This window comes from Nelumbo lutea, chromosome 1 (assembly GCF_056320005.1).
Source record: "Nelumbo lutea isolate HS-2025 chromosome 1, American lotus-T2T, whole genome shotgun sequence".
Taxonomy (NCBI): Eukaryota; Viridiplantae; Streptophyta; class Magnoliopsida; order Proteales; family Nelumbonaceae; genus Nelumbo; species Nelumbo lutea.
In genome coordinates, this window is record NC_142684.1 from 40,645,252 (window position 1) to 40,669,979 (window position 24,728).

At 37.7% G+C, this 24,728-nt stretch overlaps 1 protein-coding gene across 2 annotated transcripts; it reads left to right on the forward strand.

Annotated features, from left to right (window-relative positions):
- Positions 1-701: 701 nt before the first annotated feature.
- LOC148874373 (P-loop containing nucleoside triphosphate hydrolases superfamily protein) lies at positions 702-24,387 on the forward strand. 2 transcript variants are annotated; one of them, XM_088949013.1, is made up of 6 exons: positions 702-999; positions 1,649-1,898; positions 2,238-2,515; positions 8,675-8,839; positions 8,922-9,056; positions 23,991-24,387. In XM_088949013.1, exons 2-6 carry the CDS (start codon positions 1,667-1,669, stop codon positions 24,195-24,197), a joined length of 1,017 nt encoding a protein of 338 aa, XP_088805139.1. In that variant the 5' UTR covers positions 702-999; positions 1,649-1,666; the 3' UTR covers positions 24,198-24,387. The 2 variants fall into 2 exon arrangements, with proteins under 2 accessions (XP_088805139.1, XP_088805132.1); XM_088949006.1 differs by having other exon boundaries at positions 731-999; positions 1,631-1,898.
- Positions 24,388-24,728: the final 341 nt, after the last annotated feature.

The window sequence follows — 24,728 nt, forward strand, 5'->3', positions numbered from 1 at the left end:
TATTCGAATTTGATACAATATGCTTTAATTTAAAAAATAATAAATTATTAAAAAGAAAAAAATATAATAGTTGAAATAAAGAAAAACAAAAAATATAAGTATTTTTTCAACTATTTTCATCATATACGAAGTTTACAAAAATGCAATATAGATAATATATTTATAAATAAATAATAAATAACATAATATTATATATAAATAATTGATTTGATCATAATATTAAAAACCAATATTTAAACAATATATTGGAATTGCATTTCCTCTTGGTAAATAAGTAATTTTTATTATCTCATAAATTAAATAATAAAAATAAAAAATATAGATTTTTTTTATAAATGTTGTAGAAAACTTTGAACATGTATTAATATTATATATTATTTATATTAAACAAAAATATATTTAAAAAATAAGAATTATTGTTAATAAAGATAAAAATAACTAAAATATAAAAAAAAATTAATGTCTTAATCATAGTCTATTTTCTGGTTAAATAGGTTAATGGTTCAACTATTAGGTCATTTACTCACATACAAAAAAAAAGTACACTTTTAGTAGTTTTATGAAAATTGCTATTTTTATTAATATTAAGGGCAAAAATATGAATGCCAGATTGACCTCTTTACCCATAGAAACAAAGTCAGTTGACACGGTCACAAAATATGAATGTCATGCTGGATAATCCATTCCGGTAGAATGATCCCATAAAATCAAGATATGCTAATCAAATGGTAGCGTACTGCCGATGGACCATGCTGACACATTGCCTGCGGATGAACGATGTCGGCTAGTCGGTTCCTATTCCTTTCCAAGAGAACAAGAGATAAATGATTGGTCCCCTCACAAATTCGTCTCTCTGGTTGTGTGAGTTTCCTCCAACTCCTCCTTCACTACCAAGTTTCAAGTCTCTTCAAGTACAAGAAGCGATCTCGTTTCGTCTCTGGAAGTAGGTTATCACAGGCGCTACTGAAAGTCTATGCAGATATTGTCCACGGAGTAACAGTAAGCGAATTTGCTTCTCTTTTCTTGGGATTGAAGTAACCAATAGTTCTAACGATTTTTCTTAGTTTTCAAGAATTCTGGTATACGGTTATCTGATGAATTTACTTTCGTGTTGATAATTACTTTTTCTTGGGATTTTTCTTAGCTTTAATCTGTTGCTCGAACTTTAGATAATCTGAGGGGAGTGGATGGGGATTGTCTTCTCACTTCTTTATGCTACTGTACATGGAAAGGGGTCTTGGTCATGCACATGGCGTAGATGGTGCTGATTTAGGGAATTTTGATTACCCAGTAGGGGGACTTTCTGTATATTATTTTTGTCAGTGCATTGGAATTGATTGATTGATTCTAATTGTTCAATTATATTACCCATTTGCTTGATACAATCAATAATATTTAGTGTTTTATACCTAACTTGCTGAAGTTGAATGGGAGGGTAGGATACCATAGCCCAATTGAATTGTGGACTAGGTAATTTTTGTAAGTTCAAAACACATGATGGAAACTATATCTCTATTCTTGTGCAGTCTAGTTTCTTAAATTGATAAACGAAAGAGATGATTTTGAGTGTTTTATCTTTTTATAAGTTCTCTTATTATCTTTTTTATTTTTATTTTTTGCATTTTGTCAGCATTTATTATTATTGCAGATAAATTATTTAATTACAATGGGTGGAAGTATGATAGATGATGATTGGGAATTAGCCTCCTCATCCAGTGAGGTCCGGACTGTGGTTTTAGTAGGGCGTACGGGGAATGGCAAAAGTGCAACTGGTAATAGCATTCTTCGTAGGAAGGCTTTCAAATCAAAAACAAGTTCTTCCGGAGTTACAAGTACTTGTGAAATGCAGAGGACTGTATTTAAAGATGGCCAAGTTGTGAATGTTATTGACACGCCTGGTAGGTTTGCTTTGGCTGGATAATCTTGTGCCTTCATTTAATTCTAAGAGGATGGCAATAATGATAAAATCCTTTCCTTTTTTACTTAGCCTTAATTTATGCTAAGTGTTGACATTTTCTTCAACCCTGTTCTTAATAGTACCCACAAAATCATCAACTGGTTTCTCCATGATCTTTAAGAACTATCTTCCTCTTTCTTAGGCAACTTTCTGCAGTAAAGTTGTGCCTTTCCTTCAACATGTTATTTAAGTAACTTCTTTAACATTTCATTTATTTTGTGCTTCTACAGATTCTTGTACGGATATTAAACATAAACACAAACGGTACAATTTTTTGCAGGACTATTTGATTTTTCAGCTGGATCTGACTTTATTGGAAAAGAAATTGTGAAGTGTATGGACCTAGCGAAGGATGGGATCCATGCAGTTCTTGTGGTTTTCTCTGTCAGGACCCGTTTTTCAAAGGAAGAGGAGGCTGCAATTCAGAGCCTGCAGACATTTTTTGGGGAGAAAATTAGTGATTACATGGTAGTTATTTTTACCGGTGGGGATGATCTAGAAGATAATGATGAGACATTGCAAGATTATTTGGGCCGTGAGTGCCCTGAGCCTTTAAAGGTTATGTTTCACATCTATGACCTTCTCTCCTGGTCTTATATCGTTCGTTTTTTTCCCATATATGCTTTATGTCTTTCAGCCTCTAAAGATTAGGGGTGCAACTTGGGCAGGGTTAACCCAAACCCAACTTAAAAAAATTGGGTTGGATTGAAAAATATTAACTGTCTTAACTTTCTGTTTGGTTAGGGTTGAGGAGTTGGGCAACTCGATCCAACCTAAACTTAACATGTCTATTCATATTTGTTTAAATAATTTTTAGTTTAAAGTTTTAGTGTGACGTATCTCCATGGGAAGCTTGTAACTGCATTATTCTTCTATTATTGAAATCTTATTTTATTTATCAAAAAAGTTTTAGCGTGACATAAATAAACTACCCCTAAATCAGAGCTGAGCTCCTAGCAGCAGTACAAGGCATTCGGGTTGTGGATCAGTTAGGAGTTCAAAATTTGATTATTGAAGAAGACTCCAGAGTTGTTGTGGGTTGGCTAAAAAATCCAGATTCAGTGATCTGGTGCTACAGGGGTATTATGAGGAAAGCTAAATGGTTCTCAAGGAACATAAATGTGATTTTTCAGTGGGTGGGTAGAACAGCTAACACCATAGCGGATGGGTTAGCTAAATAAGGGGTATCAAGGGAACAGTTATTCTGGGCAGCTTTGTAAATTTTTTGTTACTAGTCTGAGGTAGTACATTGTTGCTATTGTGGAGAGGTGCCAGCTCATGCCCCTCCTTTGGGAAGGCTGTATTGTAATATCTTATTGATTTTCTTGAATAAAATTCAATCATTTATTAAAAATAAATAAACTACCCCTAAATCACCATAACTTTGTTCCTACATAGTTACTAATGCAAAAGCTAGTTAACCCTAATTGGCTAAGACAAATCCTAAATCTAAGAAGTTGGAACTTTTCTTTTTAAAGAAAAAAAAAAGTGAAATCCGAGCCCAATCCAGCCTGGTGCAATTGGGACGAGTTAGGGTTAGGGTTGGGAATTTAGCAGCTTGGGGTGGTAGGGCTTGATCTAGATTTTAACTAACCTAGGCTGGTTTGCTTTCCTACTAAAGATTATGTTTTACAGCTAGAATCAATTCTTCTGTTTTGTAATGTTCACATCGTCGTTACATAATCCACTGCTAATTCAGTGAATTGTCCTATTTGGTCAAATTTGTAGGTTCTTTAAGGAGTCCAAAATACCAAGATAAAACATGTTTTCTTTACTTGTATTCTCTGTTTAATTACATATGGTAAGGAATGCTGTCTATTTGCTTGCATTTGGTGATACCTATTTATGGATGTTATCTAGATCTTGTTTGTAGGTATCAAAGGGGATATATCTCTATATTTATTATTTATTTGTTGGTTGTGGTTCACTCCTGTAATTTTCTACCTTATCTGTGGTTTCTGTCATGTCGCTCTTTTTACCATAAAAATAATATTCATGTTTTGTTTAAAATGGAAAAAAACTTGAACTTGATCCATTTTTACCAGTAATTGGAAAGGAGCTTCAAGGGAATATGGTGTTTAATTTTCAACTTCCTTGAAAATTTATGGATGGGGTAAATATTTTTTGTCAAAATGTTACAAATTGTTATACAATTCATGGTATAAATTATGAATCCCTAAGGCTCAGTTTGGAAAGAGTACAAAAAAATATGCAGAGTGCAAAACCTTGTACTTTGTATTATTTTATATGTATTTGCGCTGTAAATATTTGTATTTGTACTCTTTCCAAACTGAGCCTATGGTTTAGATTTGATCTTGTGTCTGAACCATTTTCTGCAAAAAAAAAAAAAAATATGATTACTGTTTGAATCTTATGATTTAATTCATTAATCTGATGATTTATACAATTCATTTGATTCAAATCAAATCAATTGGGACCTAGGTATCTATTTTGATGTTCTTTTGTTTCCTTTTCTTTTCTTTTAGAGGTTCTTGTCAAACTTCGTATGATTTTTTCACTTCTAGTTTACAGTCAGTAGATGTTGTTGTATTGAGGACATATATGGTAGATATGGATTAAAGTGGGGTAAAATCACTTTACACATTGAAGTACATTATATGAATATGTTTTTCCCCCTTTTCCTATGATGTCTTTGCTTGTTGATCTAATTCTCCACTTCCCAATCTAAAAACCATCCTTGTTCCTGAATATCAATGTTATTATCTAAGCCTGATCCTTACTCCTAATATATGTGCAATTTATAGTCAGGTTTGCAGTCAACCCAAGCTCAACCCCAAGTACTTGAGTGCCAGCTCAAGTCCCACCATATCTAAGCAGACCTAACATGAACCCGACCCAAGGTGTTAATTCCCCAATCTAAGCACAATTATAGTTTAGCCTGTTTTGGTCGGGTTTGGTTTGCGATACAATGCTATAAATAAATAAAAAATTCTTGTGACTAGTAATATTGCTAGTTGATATGGAAGAAGAAACCAAGATTTTTCATATTCTTGAATCAATGGCAAATGTGCACTTTAATGGGTCATTCAAGTTTTGGTATTTTTTGAGTATTTTAGATTTATCTTTAGTTTTTTTCTGTTTCAGGAATAGGGGTAGTCCTTTTAAAGATTTAATTTAGTTTATAGAGTCTCATTATAAAGTAATTTGAAATTTTGAAAAGTTAAAGATGCAATTGCGACATTTACCTTTTATCCATTTTTAGGGTAAAGACTTGTTTGTTTTGCATGAATTTGGTGTCATCAGATATAGTTGGAATAGTCTTTGACAAAAAATAAAGAAAAAATAATGAAGAAAATGAGAGAAAGAGTAGGAAAGAGAAAATTTAAGAGGCTTCAAGAAGTATTTGCCATGGCGTTCTCATTAGGGTATGAACAACGATAAATACCAAAAAATTATAACAATGTCCTCAATTAGTAAAAGTTAAAGCTAACACCTCAATGAGCTAACATAAAGTATAATAGGCCCATAAACATTAGAAAACAACATTCCTCGTCAAGTTAGGTGTAAATGTTACACATGCCAAGGTTATCTATCTTCAATTTTAACGTAAAGCACACCCTTGGTTAAACAATTAGCTCGATGATCGTCAGATTTCACCACTTGCAACTTTTTTCCTAATAAAGTGTCTATCAACTCTTATGTGGTTGGTTTTGCAATGCTATACTAGTTTATCCACAACAAGAGGTTGTGGATACAATCGAGGAAATAACTTTATAGCCTTACCCATACAAGTTACATCAAAGCCACAGAAGTTGCTGTCTATTAACTCCCTGTTTTGCCAATACTTAGCCAAGTTAGCTGACCTTTGTACCCATTGGATTTTTGTCTGCACTTCCTTTAAAGAATATTTAAACTGTTTGATTTCATTCTTGAAGTACCATGCTGCCTTTGACTCCTCCGATAGCCAGCTAATGATCACCTTAGAATTTCCTTCAGTCATTAATCTTTCAATACTCATCTCCTGAGCTTTCTGTACTTCAAAACTTACTTCCAACATATCTGACATTACTGAATCTCCTTTTCCTATGGGATCCAAATACAATGCTAGGATATTTTCTTTCTCATCCCTTATTTAACCTTCGATACTGGACCACCCGGGATTAGCCATGCTACTCTCATCAAAGTTCAGCTTCCTCCACCCCTACCTAGGGTGCCCACTCCTTTATAACTTTTTTCCTTATAGAGGATGAAACTGCAATTGCCTCCCATTGTCTAAGTATATCGTTGTTGGTGTAGTCAGAAAACAAATCCAATGTCCCCGCTTTTTGTGGGATAGTTTCAACCAGAGCCTCCTTCTTGCTCTTTCTTCAAAAATCCTTGCATTCCTTTCCTTCCACAATGTTCATAACATTGCTGTTCTTGTCCATTTCCACATGACTTTTACCTCTTTTCTTTGGACATTGTACCATCGAAGCACCAAACAACCTATTCAAGCTGACAGGAGGATCCCACTTGCAACCAAAAAGAGCCAGAAGCCGATTCCAAATAGAACAAGCCAATGGGTAGGAGATTTGTAGCTGGTATGCCATCTCACCATTCAATTTGCACATGATACACCAGTTAGGAGATAAGGACCAATTGGTCTCTTTTTTTTGCATCATGTCACTAGTGGTGATACCTTTATGGAAAACTTCCCTACAAAAGACATCGCTTTTGAGAGGTATAGGAGTACATCAAACCTTCATAGGAAAGGACCCAAGTGGGGGTGGGTCCTTTAAGTCTATCTCAAAGCATTTAATGTTATAAAATTATAGCGTTCTTTAATTGCTAATAGTTTTATGACATTCAGTGGTTCTATTAAACACTTATTATGTTGAAATATTAATATTTAATTGATTTAAAATGCAATTGTGTCGTATATATGATGATTTTCTATGTTTTGAGAGAAGAATTAATGTTATTATCAAAGGATGTTTCTATTTTTTATCCAAACTTTCATAGGAAAGGACCCAAGTGGGAGGTATAGGAGTACATCAAACCTTCATAGGAAAGGACCCAAGTGGGGGTGGGTCCTTCAAGTCTATCTCAAAGCATTTAATGTTATAAAATTATAACATTCTTTAATTGTTAATAGTTTTATAACATTCAATGGTTCTATAAAACACTTATTATGTTGAAATATTAATATTAATTGATTTAAAATGCAATTGTGTTGTAGATATGATGATTTTCTATGTTTTGAGAGAAGAATTAATGTTATTATCAAAGAATGTTTCTAGTTTTTGTCCAATTTTATAGAATGTTGATTGTTATGTAAAAATAGGGAACTAACTTAGTATATTTTATTTTTATTATTATTATTATTATTGTTTTGTTGTTGTTGTTGTTGTTGTTGTTGTTGTTGTTGTTGTTGTTGTTGTTCTATCATCTAGGCAATATCTAGGTGCCTGTCTAAGCCAAGCTTGCCTTTTGGTTTTGAAACAACATATATACATATTCTTTCCACTATAAAAAGGCCATTGCCAATGTTGGTCCCGATTATCTAGGGTTTTGAGAAGGGTAGACTGGATATGGTCCTAACCTTTGGCATTTTCTTACACAAAGTGGACACTCTCAGACTCAAATCCACATTCACACTTGCTAGGCAGAGATTTTACCATTACACCAACTCACCAAGTAATGACCCCCTATTCATTGTTTCCATCATAATTAATAAAGTTCTTATTGTTATCTATAAGAATTGTGGGACCATTTTGCCCTTTCTCTTACATATTTGTATAAACCCCTTATGTTTCTTTCTTCTTCTTTCTCACAGTGAGGGCTTTGTTTGTTTGATTAAGGTTTAGAAGCAAAATGGCCAGGAAAGAGATAATGTGCTTTACCCTGCCCATTTTTGTCATTTTGAAATGCCATGCTCACAAATCTTGAAAGAGCATTTTAGTAAATTAACTTCTTCCATCAATCTAGTTAATGGGGAGGGGGCAAAATGTAGGAACGTGGAAGTTCAGGGGGATCGTCGCAAATGAAAGTTCAGGGGGCTAAGTGTCACTACCCTTAAGGTACAAGGTTGTAATCTGTAATTTACCCAAAAAAGTCTTTCCTAAAATTCAGATCCTTACCTTCTCTCTTCTTCCCACCACATTCATCCTTGTGGGATGCTTTCCCTTTTCTTCATCATTAGTCCTATTGAATACAAAATGAAACTCTAACTAGTAAACCAAGGTTTAGAGCTTTATTTTGAAAGAAGTTCTACACATGTACTTCTGGCTTGGGTTTGGGAATTCAGCAAGGCATCAAGAGAATCCTAACCTAAATCCTAAGTGCAGTTGTCCAACATAATCGGCACCCACTGTCCGAACCTTTCCATTCTGTAGACCATCTTCTTGATTAATGCATCCACCATCTAATCCTTTTGTTCTTTACTCTGAGAAAGAAAGATCTTTAATAGAAATTCTAATCTTTGAGAGGTTTTTATGGAAAGATTCTTTTAGACGTTTCATTTTGAAAAATAAGTAAGAAGTCATCAGTAGTTAAGAAAACAACTTGCTATAGAACAACAATAGGAAATCCTATATTGCATTTGCACAAAATACTCCATTTTTGTAATTTGCCCATTTCTGATTTAGTGGGCTCCATAGCTACAGCCTGTGGCTTGGCATTATTCTTGTATCTTTTAGCAACACCTTTCTTATGATTAAAAAGTTCTAACTTTAAAGAGCACTAATACTTTCTGCATTGTTTGTGATATTGATACAGGAAATTCTCCACCTGTGTAAAAACCGTGTAGTGCTTTTTGATAACAAAACTAAGGATGAAAAGAAACAGGTTGAGCAGGTACATCAACTGCTCTCCCTTGTGGACATGGTCATGGCAGAAAATGGTGGACAGCCATACTCCGATGAATTTTTGGCTGAGTTGAAGGTGAGGATTCTTTTGTAGTTGATGGGAAATGTCAATATTTTGCATCAGAGATTTAATGATGATGACAACGTTTAATTGACAGCAAGGAGCTATGAAATTGCGTAATAAACAAGAAGAAGTTGAATCTTTAAAGGGTTATACAAAACAGGAGATATTGGGGTTGAAGGAGCAGATTTACAGGTCATATGAGGATCAGCTCAGACGAATAACAGAGATGGTATATTATAATCCCTTTGCTTTTGTTGATGATGGAATGTGTAAACACTTGATTATTTTATTATTAAAATATTAAACAATACTTGAATGAAGAAATAATTGTAAAGGTTTAACAAGTGTAACTTTCAAGTGATCCTTAGAAAATTTTTGGGTAGCACAACAATGGCTTGCAATGAGGGTGGGCCTTGGCACAAACGTTGAGTTGCTCCAATTGGGTGACCAGGGTTCAAATCTTGGAAACAGTCTCTCTGTATGGACAAGGTCAGGGCTGCATGCATCTATCCTTCCCCAGACCCTGCATTGGTGGGAACCTTGTGCACTGGGCTGCCCTTATTTTTACAACAGTGGCTTGGAATGCTTAGTGAAGTGAACATAAAATGCTTAGTAAACATGGCTCTTGATGAAGCATAATGACATAATAAGATTCATTTAGCTCATCCTAAATGGCTGGAATTAAGGCCGAAGTGCTGTGAGTTAAGTTGAAAGCAAACATGCGATACAGTGAAAATTTCAAGTGCTCAATGGGCACTTGAAACTTCATAATATCTCTGCCTTTCCAAAGTAAATGATTCAGCGTCACAAATAATGCTTTTCTGTGCCCCAAAATAAGACCATATACTCTGTTTAAGAACCAGGGTTTTCATACTCCCTAATGCATAAAAAAAGTAAATTAAGAACCAGTTTGACCTATTTTCTAAGACCAATACTCTGTTTAAAACTGGGCTGTTAATGTTTGATCTATTTTCTACATACCCTAAATGAAACTAAAAACTAGATGTGAACCAGTAATTGGATATTGAAAAGAAGCTCTGTTTAAAACTGGGCTGTTAATGTTTGATCTATTTTCTACATACCCTAAATGAAACTAAAAACTAGATGTGAACCAGTAATTGGATATTGAAAAGAAGCAGCAAGTGTCAAACAAGCAGAAATGCCAGAGATGATGTCAGCCTTCTAAAGCAGTTATTGGATCAAAGGTCTTAATGCATGGGCTTAATGCCCATCTGGTGGTTTCATTTGCTGCTTTGTTTGTGACTGTAAATTCCACTTCAAGTAATTCCATTCTCTGCCTTTGTCTTGTATTCACGTTTGTATTGAATCTTTTACATCGATTAGTTTTCCATCTCTATTCAGTAGAGTGGAAAGTGGAGTTGACAGGATTACAATATTACGTAATACTAATCAGCTTTCATTTTTCATATGGATATCTCCTTTGATGAGGTATAATTTATCAGCTCAGGTTTTAATGGGAATATGATAAGTGATGCATCTTTCCCTTTTACAATGTTGTGTGTGTGTGTGTTTTCTGTGGCTTCATCTATTTTCAGCTTGTAATTCATATTTGTATTGTATCTCATACATTGATTGGTTTTCTATTTCAATTTGAGTCGAGTAGGTGTGGAGTTGAAAGGATTAAATAACATTAGTAAACATATTTTTTACTCTATGAACGTCGGTTTTAGTAGGGTTCTATTTATCAGCTCAGGTTTTAATGGAAATGTAATAACAATTGCATTTTCCTATTGTATAATTCTATGTGGTGGTTTGTTGCTCCATTTTTTCTTATAAAAAAACTAACTTAACTGAATGAAAGAGTACAAGTTCATTTACATCGGGCATATCAGCTGGCATCTCATCAAAATCAACATGATTCTGAGTCTCTGACTCATGTTTTAGCATTCTAGACCAGATGATGGGCTATAATATTAGCAGATAAAAACTGATGAAGGGATTGCCAAGGAACTGGTGCTTCCTTCTGAAAGCTTTAATAACAGACTGATAATCCAAACAAAAAAGGACCCCATGCCACCCTTTCTGCACAGATTCAAGAAGACCTTTATACACCGCCAGCAGCTCATCAGTTCAGCTTCTTCCGGTAAATTAGGACTTTGCAACCTTCCTGAGTTGGCACCTGCAAAGGATAAGGAATTAGAAAACCAAATGCCTCAATAGGTGCTAGTTGAATATCTAGAATTCCCCCATCTGAAAACAATATATGTGAGATATTTGGGGTTAGGATAATCGATGGGCAAGTTCGAGAAATTGAATCAGTTGCAACAGATGTTGGGTCAAGAAGAGAAGAGGGAAGAAAAAAGGAATTGAATACAATAAATGACCTGGCGCACAGATATCATATGATTATTAAAAATCTGCTAATTTCTAGTATACCAGATATTCCATGCTTTCAGTCCAGGAATTTATAGCAGAAACAAGATTTGAAAAAACAGTGATACCAAGAATTCTGGAAAATGGTTGTGAGATTTAGATTCCACATTGAAGCAAACAGAACAGCTTTTGAGAAAGGGAAAAAACAGAACAGATACTCAATGGTTTCAGCTTCCTGTTGACTGAAAACACAAAGAGAGTCTGAATGCTCTAAATTATGTTTATGTTTAGTAGGAACAAAACCATTAATGATTTTCCACAACAATAATTTAAAGCGAGGAGGTATCCTTAGTTTCTAGATCCATTTAAAACACTGTTTCTGAGTGTCAGTAAGAGCAGAGAATAATGACTACTGGATTTGCAGGTAGGCTTGTGTTGGGAAGCTGCCCAACTCAGATCCTCTATGGAGGATGACCTCCTGAATAATTGCAGAAGGATACAAGGGAAAGAAAATGAGGAAAAACTTCATTCACACACTTTATTGTAGGTACAATGCTATCTTATATTGGTCTAGCTCCTATCGTAACACAACAACTTAGACAACTTGTTCAGTTAACTTCAACTGCCTTTGAAACTGATTCATTAGGCTGATGTGGCCTTCTTATTCTTCTTCTAGAATATACCCCTGCCTTCTGTCTGTTTGTGTCTCTAACATTTCCCCCTTCCTCAAAATGGCCCTCGTCCTCAAGGCCAACATCTGGGAGTTGTGCTAACTCAATGCAAGGCTCCCAAGTAGCATCTTCAGCTGGTAAATCTTTTTTTTTTTTTTTTTGAAAGGTAAATAAGAAAAAAATTATTAAAATAAAAACGGGTGCAAACTGTTTAGGTGTCAAGATGACACCCCATTACAAGCAAGCATCCATAAACACCCCAATACAAACAAACAACAAAAAACACTTCAGACAAGACTGAACTGGTGCACATTACAAGTTTGAATCTCAAGACTGTCCCAAAAATTCTCTGCAAAATCTGAATAGCTGAAATGCTCAAACTCTAGAAGGGGAAGATCCCAATTAGTAATAAGTTTGCTGACTGAAGCCACAAGCACTTCGGTGTTTCTTTCTTTTCCTTCAAATAGGCTCCTGTTCTTCTCCCCCCACAGAGACCAGCACACTGCAAAGGGGATAAAGCTCCAACTAATTTTTGCTCTCTTGCTTCCTCTTAACTTTGGACAGCCTGAGAAGATTTCAGATACTAAGGAAAGTTGGAAGATGGATGCCCCAAACAGGAAATCTCCAAATAAGGTTTGCTAGTTGACAAGAAACAAACAGGTGGGAAGTGGTTTCCTCTTCAGATTTGCACAGGTAACAGTAGCTGGCCAGACTAAAACCTCTGCTTTTCAGGTGATCTGTTGTGAGAACACTGTCCAGTGCAGCCAGCCAAGCAAGTGTTTCTACTCTCGGAGGAATTGGATATCCCCAAATCCCACCAAGCTGGTCAGTAGATGCATCATCCTTGATGAGAGCCATGTAGAAAGACTTCATTGTTAAAATCCCATTTCTGCACTCCTTCGACCACAGTCCATCTTCAGAAGTTATAGAGATATTGGACTGTTCTATTGATCAAAAAAATATTGGACTGTTCTATTGATCAAAAAAATATTGGACTGTTCTATCTTCTCCAATAGAAGGATGCATTCCTCCACCTCTTGATCAGGAAGTGGCCTTCTGAACCTAAGACTCCAAGTCACCTTATCATCTTTGACTTCATAGCATTGGGATACTGAGACTTGATGATCAGCCAATCTGTACAGTTTTGTATAGATTTCACACAACTTCCCCACCCCACTCCAATCATTCTCCCAAAACCTCACTCTAGAAGCAGCACCCACTTTAAAACTTACCAAGCCTCTGAAATCCTGATTAATGTTCATTATGCCCTTCCAAACACTCACCCCATACGAATTTGATACCTCCGTTGGCTCTCACCCAAATCTCACCACCCCACACTTCCCTACTGCCACCCTTTTCCATAATGACTCCCTTTCTTTCTAACCCGAACCTCCATAATCATTTCCCATTAGTGCTTTGTTAAAAGTCTTTATTCTTCTGAACCCCAAGCCTCCTAGTGCTTTCAGCCTGCACACCTTCTCCCACTTAACTAGATGAAGTTTCCTTGATCCCTTTGCCCCTTCCCAAAGAAAACCCTTTGAATTTTTCTATCTTGTTGGAAACAGTAGTTAGAATTTTTAGCAGTGTAAGGTAGTAAGCGGGCAGACTTGAGAGCACACTTTTAATGAGGGTGATTCTGCCCCCAAAAGAGAGATATCTTGTTTTCCATCTCTCCAGCCTCATCTCCACCCTCTCTATAAGAGGTTTCCATGTACTTGCTGACACATATTTGGCCCCAGCTGGGAAGCCTAAGTAGGAGAAGGGGAGCTCCCCTATCCTACAATCTAGGGCTGCTGCAAATAGAGACATCTCTTCCTGACTAATCTCTCTAACTTCATATAGAGTACTCTTCTCCAAATTCACCTTCATGCCTGATAGCAGCTCAAAATTGGCTAGTATTGCTCTTAAATTCAGAACTTGATCCTCCTCTGCATTTAGGAAACTGAGAGTATCATCTACAAATTGTAAATGGGAAATGTTTGGCCCTCTGACCCAACACTAAAACCTTCTAACCAGCCCTGCTGAACTCCCCTCCTTGGCAACAGATTTAGAATTCCCATTACCAACACAAACAGAAAAGAGGATAGAGGGCCCCCTTGTCTCAGCCCCCTAGAGGTTTGAAAGAACTCTGAGGATACCCCATTAAGGATCACTGAAAGTGATACAGAAGAGGTGCACCCAAATATCTAACTCCTCCATTTCTCTCCAAATCCCATCAGCCTTTGAATTTCTTCCAAGAATCCCCACTCCACATGATCATAAGCCTTCTCTGTGTCTAATTTTCACACTAGACCAGGTCTTCCACTTCTCAATCTTGAGTCTATGTACTCACTTGTCACCATCACCCCATCTAGAATCTATCTTCCCTCCACGAAGGCCATTTGAGTTTCCCCTACTACGTCATGGAGCACTTTTCTCAGCCTATTTGATAACACTTTGGCCAAGAGTTTATGGGGACTGCAAATTAAGCTTATTGGCCTAAAGTCCTTTATGTTCATAGCCCCAGGTTTCTTCTGTATTAGTGTAATAAAGGTTGCTTTGGATTTCCTTCTACCAATTTGATCTCACAGAACTCCTTAACCATCTGCAGAAAGTCATCCTCCAAAAAGTGCCAGCACTGTTTTATGAAGTTAAAATTGAAACTGTTGGGACCCAGAGCTTTGTCTCCATTTATTTTCTTTAAGGTCCCCCTTACTTCTCCTGCCTCTATCTCCCTCTCTAACCATCCAGCTACTGTCTCACTCAAAACTTTTGAATCAATCTCTCTCAAAGATGCCCAAACACCATTGCCTACCTGAATACAACTTTTTGTAAAAATCCACTAATAGTCTTTGAATATTTTCCCAATCCTCAGCCATTTCCTCCCCCACCTCTACCCTCGTAATTAAATTTCTTCTTCTTCTCCCACATGCATAAGCATGGAAGAAGGCTGTATTTCTATCTCCCTCTTTTAACCATATTTCTCTTCATTTCTGCCTCCAACTCACCTCTTCCCTCAACAACAGTCTCTCTAACTCTCTTTCCAGCCCTTCCTTCATTCTAACCTCTCTTGGGTAGATTTCTTTCTCCTCCTCCAGCCTGGCCAGCTTCTCCAACACCTCTTTCTTTCTACTTTCCTCATTCCCTAACTTTCTCTGCCTTCTTTCTTTCATCTCCTCTTTGAGCAGTTGTAACTTCCTCATCACCCTCAACCGAGCTGATCCCTCTACCAGAAAATCTCTCCACTTCTCTTCTACCCAAGCCACAAAGTTATGTTGAGCCAAACATTCTCAAATCTGAAGGGTTTTGGACCTGAAACTTCTGCAAATTCTCTTAATGGGTTTTTGGTTCGATAGTAAAATCTGAAATGGTTCTTGAACCAGAACTCCGAGCTGATCATGCCATTTTCTAGAAAGAAAAATCCTGTCCGGCCATCTAAGGATAGCTGGATATTGGTCATTTGACCAGGTGAATTTCCCCCATTCAAGGGGAGATCCAACAGTTCTTGCTCGCTGATGAAAGCCTCAAATCTCCTCATCCCTACATTGACTCTCCTTTCCCTTCCCCCTTCATCTCACTCCTTCTGACAATGTTGAAATCCCCTCCCAAAACTGCCTTACCCACCTTAGCTCCTCCCAAAAAACCGCCCTATCCTCCACATTTGGCCCACACACGTTTGTCACACCCCAAGACCACTCCCCATTAATCTCTTGCAAGCACACTGATATAGAATGATTTACAATCCACTCCCCTACTTTCCTGAAAACCCCCGGATCCCACAAGATAACCAAACTCCTGCAAAACCCACCGCATTCAACTCCAACCACTCCCCTCCATTCCTTTAGCTAGTAGGCCTTCCCCGCATATTAGTGCCCGAGTAAAAACCTGTTCGTGTTTTACCCATCTTAGTTCAAGATGTCCTTGGGCTGTAATCAATGTTCAAAATATCAATGTGGTATCATATCTTTTGGTCCGGGAAACCCTTTTTTTAATGAAATACACATAAATACATACATACATACATATAGCCATCCTTCTTCTGTGAAGTCTGGTATTGTTGAGCATACCATGGTATATTTGGATTGATAGCCTTCTTGGGGAGTGATATGAAAAACTGGGTGAAGTTTGGAGGTCATTGGTAGTTCTAGCTTGTACGCTAGTGGTCCTATGCATTGGATAACTTTGAAAGGACCATAGAATCTAGGGGCAAGGTTATTGCAGGCATGGGAAGCCATTGAGGTATGTCTATATGGCTTGAGCTTGAGATAAACAAACTCACCTTCCTGAAACTCCACAGGCCAATTCATGTTTCCATCACCATGGCAGTTGTGTAGGGATGTGCTAGAGGTATAAAATGACTGTACTTTGAGAGGTAGTCCACCATAACAAATAAAACTAATTTCCCCTTTGAGTCTGGTAACCCCACAATGAAGTCCACCAAGATCTCATCCCATACATGGTCTGGGATGCGCAAGGGTTGTAGGAGGCCTGCTGGTTGCTGGGCTTCATATTTCTGCCATTGACAGACATTGCAAGAAGTGATATAGTCCCTTATTGTCTTCTTCATTCCAACCCAGTAATAGTGGGTTGCCAACCGCTTATATGTTTTCAAGATGCCTGAATGCCTTCCATGGTTGAACTGTGAAAAAGCTGCAGTAATTCAGCCAATGTTTTAAAATGTGGAGGCATGGCGCAAGGCGTAGTTCAAAACATAAGAGGCATAAGCCTCCTTAAGAGGAGGGGGATGAGGAAAAAGAGGTAGGAGGATCTCATTTTTCTTTTTTTAATAAAAATCATTTTTCTTCCCTTCCCTTTCCTGTTCTTTTTTCTCTTTTTTTCTTCTCTTCTTTCTTTTTCTTTTCCTTTCCTTTCCTTCTTTTTTCTTTTCTTATGTCTTTTTACATGAGGTGTGCATGAGGTGCCTAAGGTGTTGTATGCCTGTATCATGCCTCATGAAAAAAAAACATATGAGGCATACGCCTTAAAGGTGTTAGCGCCTCTAGCATACACCTCAGGGTATTTTGGGGGCGCCTCACCTAAAGGTGCGCCTCCAGGCGTGTGCCTCCCACGGCTTTTAAAACACTGAATTTAGCTAAATGGGTTGAAGTGGCCGGAATGATGAATCGAGCCTTGTAGTAGACTGTGGAATCACAAACTGAATAACTAGGAGTAGATACTCGTTCTGGGTCCATTTGAGCCTTGGGCCAGATTTGCATCATGTAGGGCCTCGTATTTGAGCAGCTCCAAATAGTGGATAATTGGGCCTGGAGACCATAAGTTGGGCCAATTCTGGGAGTCATGATACTACATCACCAACTGATGTGGGTGGGGTCCATCCTTGAATGCAAGCAATTTTGTCAGGGTTGGCCATGGACTTCCTTCCTTTAGCCACATGGCCTAGGTATTGGACTTGTGTTTCTCCAAAAACACACTTGGAGGCCTTTGCATATAAATGGTGTCATCTTAGAAGATCCAAGGCAATGGTTAAATGGTGTAGGTGGGAAGCCCACAATCAACACTATATACAAAAATATCATCAAAGAAGACTAAAATAAATCGATGCAAATAAGGACAGAATACCTTATTCATGATGGCTGAAACGTTGTTGGTGCATTTGTCAATCCAAATGGCATGACGAGGAATTGATAATGGCTGTCATGCATATGAAATGCAGTTTTTGGTACATCATTCGGGTGCATCCGTATTTGGTGGTAAGCTGACCGTAGGTTGTGCTTAGAGAATATAGTGGTTGCATGTCAGTCATTTAGGCCCTGTTTGGTATCATTCCGTGGGAACGTTTCTCGTGTTCCAAACACTCTCACGGAGAAGAAATATGTTTGGATGCATTTTATAATGAGAAGCATCATGTTCTAGAATGAGAACAAGCTGCCAGGAGTGTGCTTTTTTGAAGTGATGGAACTGTCACTCCAAAAGAACACGTCCCGCAGAATCGTGTGTTCCCACAACGTTAACTTAAAAAAACGAACACGTGGTGTTTCTCATGTGTAAATAGGGGTGTTAATGTAATTTTGGTCAAATAAGAGAAACATTGGGCACAAAAAGCCCTTATCTCTTTTCTTCCTCATCCCACTGCCACACAGACCATCAACCAAAAAAGAGTCATTGGGAAAAAAGCCAGACCTTTCTTCTTCTTTACTTGTTGATGCACTTACTTGAATCATTGCCATCTGAAGAGTTTGAACCAGAGTTCAGCCTCCTTGTTTCTGTTTTCTCCCCTTCTCTCTAATGTTCACTTTTATTTTTTTGCAGATTAAGTCGATATCCTCCTTTGTTTGACTCTCTTAGCCAAATCCCTTTCCAAAAGATAAATCTTGCTTTGTTTTCTGGTTATTTGTTGCCTGAAATGAAAATCTAATGACCCGAATATATTGCAAATTTTCATTTTAGTTCACATCCATTCCTGATCCAAAGAGAAATTTTCATTTTAGTTTGTTCCCCTCACTGGTTGCATCTGGATGCTTATGACTTTTCTGAGATTCATTCAATTTTTTAATAAATTAAAAAAAGGAAAAGAGAAGCAACAATGATATTTGTTAAGTTTATTGTTTATGTTTTTATCATTTGATGTTGATCGGCTTAGTCACTGCCACCACCTTGCTTGACTCTATCTCTGTCTGTAGTTGGATGGTGATTTTGGCGAATCTGTATGTGTTTTATATAATCAATTGGTTCCCTAGAAATACTGGATCCTTTCATGATTTTGGATTAGGGATTAGTGTTAGTCCTCCCCCTCCCCTATTTGGAAGATAATATCCATGTTTTCTACAATTGAATCTTAGAATTGAATGTTTTAGTTTTCCTATTTGGAATAGGGATTAGCATTAGTCTTCCCCCTCTCCTATTTGGTAGATAATATCCATATTTTCTACAATTGAATCTTAGAATTGAATGTTTTAGTTTTCCTACTTCACAGAATTTAAGATCCTAGGAAGAGTCCCAAGTTTTGTCGTTCTATTGTTCATTGGATGCCACTCTTTTATGACAAGTGTTTCATCTTTATGTTTATTGAGCAATTGCACCATCCAGTTTAAATTTGTTGAACTTAAAAAGAGAAGTGCCTAATAGATTAATAACTACCATTATGATTTTTTGTGTGTATTAATATGAACAATTAATCATAAGAAATAATATGGCTATCCAAACGTCATTTCTATCTCTATAGAACAAAAATATGTTCTTTAGGAACAATTTTCCAAACAAGTCAGTTATTTTTCAGGAATAAGAAATAGGATTCCTGTTCCAGAATAGGAATTTCTCTAAACAGGTAGGAACGATGCCCTAGTAGCTCATCAATAAGTGGAATAGGGAACTGGTCTTTTACTATAATTTGATTTCAAGCCCGATAATCACCACAAAATCATCAAGTCCCATCCTTTTTCTTGACCAAGAGAATTGGTGCTGAATATGGGCTTGAACTAGGCTGGCATTTGATGGGGCTGCACCCAGGATATCCATGGGTCTGGATGGGCAGCAGCTCCTTGGACTCCTGGAAAATATTGAATAGTTGTGGAGCAGCTGCTGGAGGCCTTATTGGTCTTCTACTGAAATGGGTGCCTCATCTGGGATTGTCAAAACTAAGCTGGGGTCCAACCCAGTATGTAATAGGATAAGTTGCCTCTCACTGTAAGGTTTTGATGATGTCTCTTAGCCCCTCAGGTTTTGGTGAAACCGTGGCCAATCTGTCCAAATGACAATTCTTGCGATTAAGAGAAAAGTCCATTGTTAGCCAAGACCAGTGGCATACAACCTGCCCCAAATGCCGTAAGCAGTGTACACCCAGCACAGCATCTTCCCCACTAAGATCCAATGGATAAAGGTCCACCTTGAACAAATATCCTTGCAACTTTGGGTGAAGGTCTTGCAAATACTGTCACAACTGATATTGTTACTATCAGCCACATGAACTTTAAATGGTGCCAGTGTGCCACTCATTCAATGGTTAGGTCCAACTGTTCGGCAACCACTTGGGTCACAAAGTTTAATTATGACCCACTATCAATCAAGACTGAAATAGCCCAGTCCAATAGCGGTCCAGCTACTCATTGTCTGGGTGGATGTTAATGCTGTTAATGCATGTAAAGAGATTTCGATTGATCTAGCCCATATTCAGGTTCATGCTCTCCCTAAACTTTTATGTCATCTGGTGCATATTGGGCCTCACCATTGGAATCCAATTCCTCCTCTTGTAGCAATAATACTTGTTGGTTCTTGCATTTATTCTCGGGACCGAATTTTTTGTCGCAATTATAGCCAGCCTCTTCGGGCTTGCATTTCGGCCCATGACAGTTTTCTTAATGGCACTGGGGCTTGGTCTTAGACTGTGGACCTTTTGTCTACACGTTGGACTGGTTTCTTATGGGTGCCTGGCCAGACCCCAGGGGTGATGGACTACCCAGTTGGATCAGTGGTCTAGGGAGTAATGCCATGCTGATTTGGCTAAGGCTGAACTGACTTCATTGATTCACCCTTTTAAGGTGACTTGAGTCTTTCTTCTTTTGTAGCCATGCCTGACCAACTGCTACAAGCACCAAAGTGGGTTGAAGGGTTTTACTTCTATTCTTATTTCATCCTTTAGGCCGCCTATGTAGCAGTGGAAAAATGCTTTTTCATGCCAATTTTGAACCCAAGTCGATAATCTTTCAAACCCAATTTCATAGACCCTGTTTGCCTGAGTTTAGACAGGGCTTCATCAAAACCATCGAACCCTGTTAGCCCCAAATGGATACACAAAGCTTCTATGAAATTCACCCAAGAGACTTGCGGGTGGGCACAACAAAACCATTGGAACTACAAAATTGATTCTCCTTCCAGAAGGAATGAAGTGATGGGAACCCTTTAGTGGCTGGGTGTATCATGGTATTGAAAATATCTTTCTGCCCTAAATATCAAAGGTATTGAAAATCTTCCCATAGACTTTTTCTCCAACTGAGTCATCAATGTTTCCTGAGTGTATTTGATTTCTTGCAAATCACTAGGCATCTTATGCAGGTGAATCTCCATTTGATCCATTCGCTCTTCCATGGTTTCCAATTGTGTGCCTGGCATGAGGCCTTCTATCGCAATCTCTGATACCAAGATGTTGGGAAGCTGCCCAACTCAGATCCTCTTTGAGGATGGATGGCCTCCTGAATTATTGTAGAAGAAGACAAGGGAAAGAAGATGAGGAAAAACTTCATTTACACACTTCATTGTAGGTACAATCCTATCTTATATTGGTCTAGGTCCTATGGTAACTGACTTGCAACAGAGTTACAACAACTTGACAACTTATTCAGTTAACTTCAACTGTCTTTGAACTGATTCACTAGGCTGACGTGGCCTTCTTCTTCTCCTTCTAGAATATACCTGTAGCTTCTGTCTGTTTGTGTCTCTAACAGCTTGTTTCGAGGAAAATTTCCCCAATTTGTGATGGAGTTAGATCCATCTTAAGGAGGAAGTGTCATTCAGAAGGATTGGGGTTTGAATAATTAAGCTCCCTAGATCTGTGTGAAAAACTTGAGTAACTAAATCTGAGTGCCATGGCTGATCTTGATTGATCAGGTTTGAAATTGTCCAAGTGGATAACACATGCTGGGTTGGATTAGGGAGCATTAAGATGGAATTTGGGTGTCTAATCCAAGGAACAACAGCAATGCTTTCCTGAGAATCAAGAATTACCAAATAACCCACTTGTGAAAATCACAAAATGGGACAGAAATCTTTCCAGAAGGGAGATGCTAAGGTTTTAATTTGAAAAGGATGTATTCATGATGCTCAAGATATTTATAATGCCAAATCTAGGCTCAAAGGTTATTTTGCTCATCCAAGAAAAGCCAAGCTAACTTCTTGACAAGAGCCCTATTTACTGCTTTAGTCACTTGGAAACCTAGTTCTTCAATTGCTTTAGTCTGACACAGATGCTCCTAAGCACAGAATCGATACTTAGGATTGATAGGAGAGGAATTCCATTAAAAGTCTCTGATGGCTTTATCAATTTGAGAAATTGGCTTAACGGGGAATTGCATAACATTCACATAGTGGAGAGGTGTAGACTGCAGAACCAGTTGGACAAGGACCTGCCTTCCTGCTTGAGAAAGAGCTGAGGATTTCCAATGTATAATTAGGTTTTAAGATTATCCAAAATGAACTCCAAAGAGGCAATGGAACTCCAAGATACTTAACTTTGGGAGGGACTAAACCCATATGAAGTTGTCTTCTGAGCATTCTCTGGTGCCAGGGATGAATATTTTTAGAGAACATCAGTGACCAGAGACCTCCTGAAACTGCTGAAGGGTGTTTTTAAGGTTGTCAACTTCATTCCTATGAGCCCTCAAGAAAACCATGATGTCATCAGAAAAGCGAATATGAGATATTGAGGGAGCATGCCTTGAAATTTGGATACCTTTAATTAGTCCCTCTTGTTCCGCTTTTAGTAACATCCTTGAAAAATCTTATAGGGAGAGAGAGGGTCTCCTTGACATAGATCTCGAGAGGAATGGAAATGATCTACTGGATAACCATTAATTAGAATAGGGAAAGAAACTGTGGAGATGCACTTTTCAATAAGATCACAGAAATCCTGGGAGAACCTAAAAGTCCCAAGTACTGCCAGAAGATAGTTCCAATCCAGATGGTTATACGCTTTTCCCATATCAATTTTCATGGCTAGGTATCCACACCTTTCTTCCTAGTTTTCAAATAATGACACATCTCATGAGTTATAATTACATTGTCAAACATGTACTGACCTGGCACAGAAGCAGCTTAAGTGGGGACAATACATTTAGCAAGAAAGATATGGAGCCTAAAGGCTTACAACTCGGGACTTTATACAAAACATTACATTAGACTTATAGATCTAAAGTTCTGAACACTAGCACAGTCAGCATTATTGTGAATTAGGTAGATAAAAGTATGATTCAGTATACATAGGTCTTTCTAATTACCAAAGACATCCTGAGCTAACTGTATTCAGTACCCATAAGATCGCAAAACTCTGGATTGACTAAAGACATCAGGTCCTGGAGACTTCAACCTCAGAGGGCATGTTTGACTTCTTCTAAGGGAACAATAGTGAGCATTATAATTATCCTCCAAAGTAATGACATGGGTAACTATTGATTGAAAGAAGCACTGGGCAAATCGTTGGAAGTAAGCAACTCCTAAAAATAGGAAACAAAAACCTTAGCTATATATCAGCATGTTCTGACACCCAAACATCCACCCTGATCATTCTTGGTCCAATCAATAGAAATTTTCTTATTACATGGCACTCCTATGGAAATGATGAGTATTTTGATCACCGTGAGAAAGCCAAAGTTTGAAAAAAATTGCTCTTCCAAATTCTTTAACTGAACTCTAATTTCTCCAAAATCATGCTTATTCCACAGAATTAGTTCCTTCTTAATTCGATCCAATTTTAGAGTAAGGCGATAGGCTGCACAACTTTGAATCTAACAGTCCCACCCTTTCTTAATAATGTTCTTACAAGTATCATAATGCGGCCATATCTCAAAAGAATCTAAAGGGTTAGGCAGACTAGAACCTTGTCATTTATTAGACCAAGTATAATCAGGAGAGGCTAAAGTTCTCTCTAAAGTTCGACTGACCAACCTAGAACCTTGTTGTTTATTAGACCAAGTAAAGCCACCTCCTCTAACTCCAATTTCCAGAAGGTTGAGGTCCCACACCGTATTCTTAAACTGTAAAATCCTACACGAATATTGGAGGTAGAAGGACCAGGATCATCAAGATCAATCGAACCAGATTGGTTGAAACCCTTTAAAACAAAAAGCAAAACAATATGCTGTAACCAGGATTTTAAATTAGCCCAAAAATAATTACACTGAGATTTCATAGAAGGTCCATAAATGAGACCTAACAGCCATGGAGCATTTACGGGGAAACGAGAAAATTTTTAAAAACACATACCTGGGACCCACTAAAAAAAAAAAAGAGACTTGCGTTTCTTGCTTCCTGAACACCTGCTAATTCACATTTGGATTATGTCTCATATTTGATTAGTTTTCTATTTCTATTCGGGTAAAGCAGAAGTTTAATGGGATTATATGCTTCTTTTCAACTTTCTTTTTTATATGAATGCCGGCTTTATGATGTAAAATATAATTTATCAGATCATTTTTTTAATGGGAATGCCACTTCCTCATGGTACTACGCAGGTTGAGCTGAAGCTCAGGGAGACAACTCAGAGGCTTGAAAAACAATTAGCAGAAGAGCAAGCTGCACGATTGAAGGCAGAACAGATTGCAAAAGCCGCACAATTGAAATCAAATGATGAAATTCGTCAGCTTAGGGAAAGTTTGGAGAGAGCCCAGAGGGAGACTGAGGAACTACGCAGGAAATCTGAGAGATGTACCATATTATGATATTCTGGCCATATTCCCTTTCATTACTGGATATATACGAACTACTACTTAAATGAGTCTTCAGTTGCTATGAGTTGTTACAGTACAGAACGTTTGCAACTTGTTTAGTACACTCCACCAATTAGTACATAGCACTATTTATAATGCTGGTCGAATCTTTAGAAGATATCCTTCATTATTCTGGATAGAATGACTTGTTCAGATGATTTGTTTCTTTTATCACCGACTTGTTTTAGCATTAAGCCGCTATAGAATGTAAGGGCAATAGCCGTAGGGGGAGACATGGTAGGGCCTGTTGAACACGTTTTGTTGGTAGCGGCTGAGGGTAGTTTGTTTTTGCCTTTGTTGGGGGAGAGGTGAAATCTTACGGCCCCTTTGGTTAACGGGAATAGGGGTTTGGAATCGGTAGTGCTGTCAATGGGTCGGGTCTGACCTGACGGACCTGAACCGATTGAGCCAGTTCTGGTTACAGGAAATGGAACCGCAGGTCAGTTCTGGGTCCTGATATAGTGTCTCAAGTATTATTAGTTT